General features: G+C 44.9%; 1 protein-coding gene across 1 annotated transcript in view; it reads right to left on the reverse strand.

The window, feature by feature from the left end:
* Nucleotides 1–5631, reverse strand: part of LOC111721831 (sorting nexin-29-like) — a 181855-nt gene that overhangs the window by 123747 nt on the left and 52477 nt on the right. Inside the window, exons 4-5 of the mRNA XM_023507572.1 lie at nucleotides 3620–3683; nucleotides 1060–1188 (exon numbers count right to left, since the gene is read on the reverse strand). Coding sequence (XP_023363340.1) covers nucleotides 1060–1188; nucleotides 3620–3683 — 193 coding nt within the window. The remainder of the gene's footprint in view (nucleotides 1–1059; nucleotides 1189–3619; nucleotides 3684–5631) is intronic.

The following is a 5631-nucleotide window of genomic DNA, read 5'->3' on the forward strand; positions in this document are numbered from 1 at the left end:
TGACAGGGAATATAGTTCTTTCTTCATTGATACAGAACAAGTCTCTAAAGCCTTCAGTCTTTACTGTGAACACCAAATGCAATTATGTGCAGAACTCTAGCACAGCCAGGTGAAATGATGGTCTGGCTGAGAAAATACCAAATTAGGCACATATTACTCTATTTATAACAGTCATTTAACAGTCCCTGATGCTGTTGAGACGTCATTTTGAAATGGGAAGAAAAGGGAGAAGCTCAAAGAATGGAAATTAACTTTGGGATCATAGGGCCAACATTTGATCACACACACAAAACAATTACAGCAGTGCCGTTCCCAACCCCTAATGGCAGAAAGACGGCAAGAGCTGCGGCTGCAAATGGACTTAACACGGACTCCTCTGCACATCCACAAGGCGTGTTTCTCTCCCGGTCTTATTTAAAATATTTTAAAGAACAGCCAGTAAACTATTTATCTTACCTAAAATGAGCAACAACTGGAAATAACCCAAATGCTAAACTGACCATATTAAATTGATCGTTCCAAACCAGAATGGCCAATCTGATAGTATTATATGTTAACTCAATCAAATACCACAAACGGGTGGGTAAAAACAGTTAACATGAAGCCCATATGGAAACAATCAAAACTGTTTTTGTGGGAGTAAGTAGAGGACGGAAGGACACTAAACAATGGCAAGCAGAGATTCTGAGTACAAGCATATAAAAATACATTCTCACACAAGCAAGTGCCGTAGGAGAAGTCCCAACTCAAATGTTCTGATGTGAGTTGGGACTTCTTTTGATTCACTTAACAGTTTTCATTAATAAAATATAAACAATGTCACTGAAAAGGAAATAAAACAGCTTTGAATAAAAATAGGCTTAATCATACCGTTAATTAGAAAATAAAAAATACTCTGCCAGCACCATTTTTCACCTGTGATATTATCAGAGACCCTTTGGTCACGGTCTCTCTCGCATTCTTTTTTTTTTTTTTAATTAAAAAGTACAGGTGAAAGGTGTGCTCAGGCTTTAACCAAGCCCCCGAGTGCTTACCTCTCCACCCCTCCCGATCCCCTACCTTGCCAAGGCCTGGACCTTCATGCCGTGCCGCTCCTCCTGCTCTGCCAGCTTCTTTTTCAAGGTGTCGACCTCTTGCCGGAGTGCAGCCGAGTGCTCCATCTCACCATCAAGCAGGTTCCGCAGTGATCTGTGAAGAGGAGGCCCATCTGTTCAGGTGCCCTCCACCCAGAGTCTGCTGAGCCCAGAACATAGTTCCTAACCTAAGTCAAGCCCTGAGCCATTCATTTCTACAAGGTTCTAATAAATCATAATTTAAGCCTCTCTCATCTAAACTGGTATAGGAGATAACAAAATCTGGTCAAGAGCCTCAGACTAAGAACTTGGATGAGCCCTGGGGCAGTCAGCGGCAGCCAGGCTCCATGTCCCTGACCGCCTGAGAGTGGACCAGCCACTTGACAACTCCGTCAAGGACAGCAACAAGCTGAGCAAATCCCAGGAAAGTCTCTATAAGGACAAAAGTATAGGACACTCAAAAGTATAGGACATTAAACTGAGGCCACTTTGTCACAGCTGCTCTTTTTCCTTCCTAAGAAAAGGAAAGGATGCCAGGAGAGGCCAAAAGAATAATCAGAGGCATGAAAACAGAACATCCACTCAGACTACCTGGCTGATGTCCAGTCTTATTTCCCCACTGCCCACAGCACACTGTGAGCCTATAGCAAACTTTATATGGCATGCAGTCTGATACAGTGTAGACAGTGTCATAAATTCCCAAATTCATTAACCTTTCAAAACACGTTCACTTGAGTATCTAGCATGCCTGATTTTATTAAATAAGGGAGAGCACAGCAGGTCTTCCAGGAATCATCACAAGTTACCAGCCACTAGTTTCTACCTAGAAGAAAGCCCTATATGGCTCTACTGACCCTCTTTTAAAGAGACAGGGTGTGGCTCTGTTGCCAGGCTGGAGTGCAGTAGTGCGATCTTAACGCACTGTAGCCTTGAACTCCTGGGCTCTGATCCTGCCCTTTTAGCCTCCCATGTAGCTGGGACTACAGGTACACATCACTATGACTGGCTAATTTTTTGTTTTGGTAGAAACAGGGTCTCACTATGTTGCCCAGGCTGATCTTGAAAGCTAGCCTCAAGTGATCCTCCCACCTTGGCCTCCCAAAGTGCCAGGTTTACAGGCACGAGCCACTACATCTGGCCTCTGCTGATGATCTACTGCTCCTTTCCTGTGGGTGCCTATTTCTAGAAAACAATTACCAATGACATCTAGAGGACACTTGCCATGTGACATTAGGATATAAACAAAACAGTCTGACCCTCACCACCACCCCTCTATTATTCACTGAAATCTTCATAGCCTTGAGAAAATTCCCCTCGTACAGCCTGGGACACCTGACACAAATGTAGCATGGGTTTGTTTGGGTTTTTTTTCTTTCTTTCTCTGGGAAAGAGAAAAAATTAACAGACAATGACTATTGTTCTTCACAAGGTAAGACACAATCTGTGGCCTCTTCTAAGATAATAGCTCCAGCTGGAGCAAGGGAAGAGAATCCTCAATGGCTGAAGGCTTTTGTTGAAAGTTTATTTTATTTCAAAAATGGTGTAATCTAAAGATTCCTTTCAAAGCAATCTCTTTTGTTTTAGACGTCATGCTTGTTTGCTTTTATGTGTTTCCATAAAAGATGAGAGAGAAGCTTGTCAAGTAGGGTTCAAAAATAAGGTTTAAAAGACAATCATGATTGGATGTCACCATGGACCCTTAATTTCTGCTCTAAATAGAGGGATAAGCAGTGAGGTGCACACATCCAGGAACACGTGCACCCCACTCCTTCGAGGCAGCCTGATCGTGCTTGCAGAGACCTGGGGGGTGACGTGCACAAGCCCCCCCTCCACTGACCACCCACAGTCGAGGCAAGGTGCTCACAGTTGAGAAGCTCCACTTCAGACAGCCAGATGGGAGCAATGTGACCAATGCAGGTAGTATCTAGCACTGGTTTCAACAGCAAAGATTAATAAAACCCTCTCCAGTGTCTGCAAGTGAGCTGTGGGCCAAGTCAAAAGAATCCAAATATCATCTTGCCCTAAGTATCCCTAATTTGGGCAAAATTTAAAACAAGTATTAGAATACCTGGAACACGATAGATAAGGCTTTCATTAAAGCTTAATCAGAAAACTGCTTTACAGGAAACACATGATGGCTGAGGGGTACAGGTTTCTTTCTAAGGTAATGAAAATGTCCTAAAATTGACTGTGGTAATTATTTCCCACGTCTGTGAAGACACTAACCCTTAAATTGTACACTTTAAATGAGTGAATTGTAGGGAATATAAATTAAATCTCAATAAAAGATGTTTAACAGAAAAAGTTAAAGGCAGCTCTACCAAATTCTCAGTTTGCCATAAGGTGGTGAACCCCACCACTGTGAGATTCTCATTCCTTTCTCACCCACACGCGACAAGAGATGCAGACTCAAGTGGCACAGTCCAGACAAAAATAAATAGCCAGGCACAATCTAGTGAGTAAAGCAAAACTGGCTGCTTCTGTTCTAGTCCCTCCGTCGCAGAGGCAGAGCGCCAGGGTGAGCCCCCTCCTGAGCCTGACGGTACCTGTGCTCCTCTTCCAGCTCATCCTTCCTGTTCATCATGGCCACAATGGCTTGTCGCAGCTCATCTAAGAAGAAAACAAAGGCAAGATTAACTGGGAGGTCTGGATGTTACGCCATCCTCTCATCTCTGTGGGTTACATGCCATTAAGTTCCTTTGCCCTTTCAAAATTATCCGATACGGTCTAAGAGATCCAATGGGCTCAGCAGATCACTCTTTTATCAGCCACACAAAACAGAAGAGCTGGGCGGGATGAGAATGAATGTGAAGGTGCCTCCTTGGTGAACATACCCAGACGCCATGGAAAAATAGGGTCGCAATTTTTTTCCTTAAATTATTTTTTATTAAACCATAACTATGTGACAATGATTTATTCCCAGCTGAAGCTGTTCATCAACCTAGACAGCAGATTGAGTGACACTGGGCTCCACACTGGCATAGAAAGAGTTACTCAAATTTACTATGAAATCTGGTTCTCCTAGATACCAGTGACACTATGACAGGTGGAGGGCATCTCCAACACACACCCCATAATGACTTCTAGGAGCTACTCTTCTGGAAAGCCTCAACATGAGAAAGCATTCTGGATAAAGAATACCTTTACATTAAATCAGCACCCAAGTTTCCTATCAGCATCAAATTTAACAGTAGTCACCATCCACATGTTGAAGAGACTGCCACATCACTTTGCCAGGTGTCAAGACGGAAGACTTCTGAATGTCTCCTGCAGACCCAATGTTGTGTTTATTTCCCATGAAGGACTCTGTGAACTCGATCTCCCTCTGAGGAAGGGCTGCTAGACAGCTCAAGCCAAAATTCTGGCTCTAGGCAGGGCAGGTACGTGGCAATGTGGCAAACACTGCCTGTCCCAGCTTTCCGTTTAGTCTTCCTTTCCAACCCGTCTATCCACACTGTGACAATTTTACTTGACGCCTACTCGCCTTGGTTGTTGTTGTTTATCTGTTTTGATGCTTCAAATCCTTTTTGGGAAGAGGTGCGGTTGGTTGATTTCAGCTTAAATTTAAATCCTTCTATTTGCCAAACTCTATTCAAAGCCCTTATTGGCATTATCTCATCTATCCTTTATACACACTGAAGAAATGCATGTCACTATTCCCATTCTGTTAGGGTATAAATAAATCACAAAAAAAAAAAAAAAAAAAAAAACGCAGAGTAGATGGGGAGAGTCAGAAATGGATAAGTAGCTGGGTCCCACCATACCCTCACGCTCAGGATGCTGCCAAAGACACCAGGCAAGAAATGGGGTCCCGAGATCAAAGAGCTACTGCTTTGTTGACACTGGCAGGAAACAATAATCAGTTTCACAGATGAGGAGCAAACCCAGAGAGGTTATTGAACAGGTTACACAACTCACACCTCAGAAACATCAGAGTGTTCCTGACCGCTGCGCTCTGACAGAGGCAACAAGGGCCAGGCAGGGTATTACGACTTTGGCTCTTATCTTTACACAGACAATGGGGAAACTGCACCTTTACTCCAAGGCCTGCTTGAATTCAGTATTTTGTTATATGGCCTTCCTCCCCACAGCGACAAGCTGGGAGAAATGAAATCTCTGAATCAAAGAAATTGTACCCTATTAGCAGGTCTCCCCATATCTGGCTCTGTCCATGGTCGTGGCACACACACATCTGGTCTGCACAACTAGCCTGCTCTTGCTGGACCAGAGCAGGCTGAGAGACAACAGAGAAGACGCGCACGGTGTGGGCGCCCCCGCCGTCCTGCACTGGGTAAAGGGTGAGTGTGAAGACGCGCACAGTGTGGGCACCCCCGCCGTCCTGCACTGGGTAAGGGGTGAGTGTGAAGACGCACACGGTATGGGCACCCCCGCCATCCTGCACTGGGTAAAAGGGCAGGAAGACGCGCACAGTGTGGGCACCCCCGCCGTCCTGCACTGGGTAAGGGGTGAGTGTGAAGACGTGCACGGTGTGGGCGCCCCCGCCGTCCTGCACTGGGTAAAGGGTGAGTGTGAAGACGTGCACGGTGTGGGCACCCCC

The sequence above is a fragment of the Otolemur garnettii genome, unplaced genomic scaffold (assembly GCF_000181295.1).
Source record: "Otolemur garnettii isolate 467f Iridium unplaced genomic scaffold, OtoGar3 scaffold00189, whole genome shotgun sequence".
In the NCBI taxonomy this organism is placed as follows: domain Eukaryota; kingdom Metazoa; phylum Chordata; class Mammalia; order Primates; family Galagidae; genus Otolemur; species Otolemur garnettii.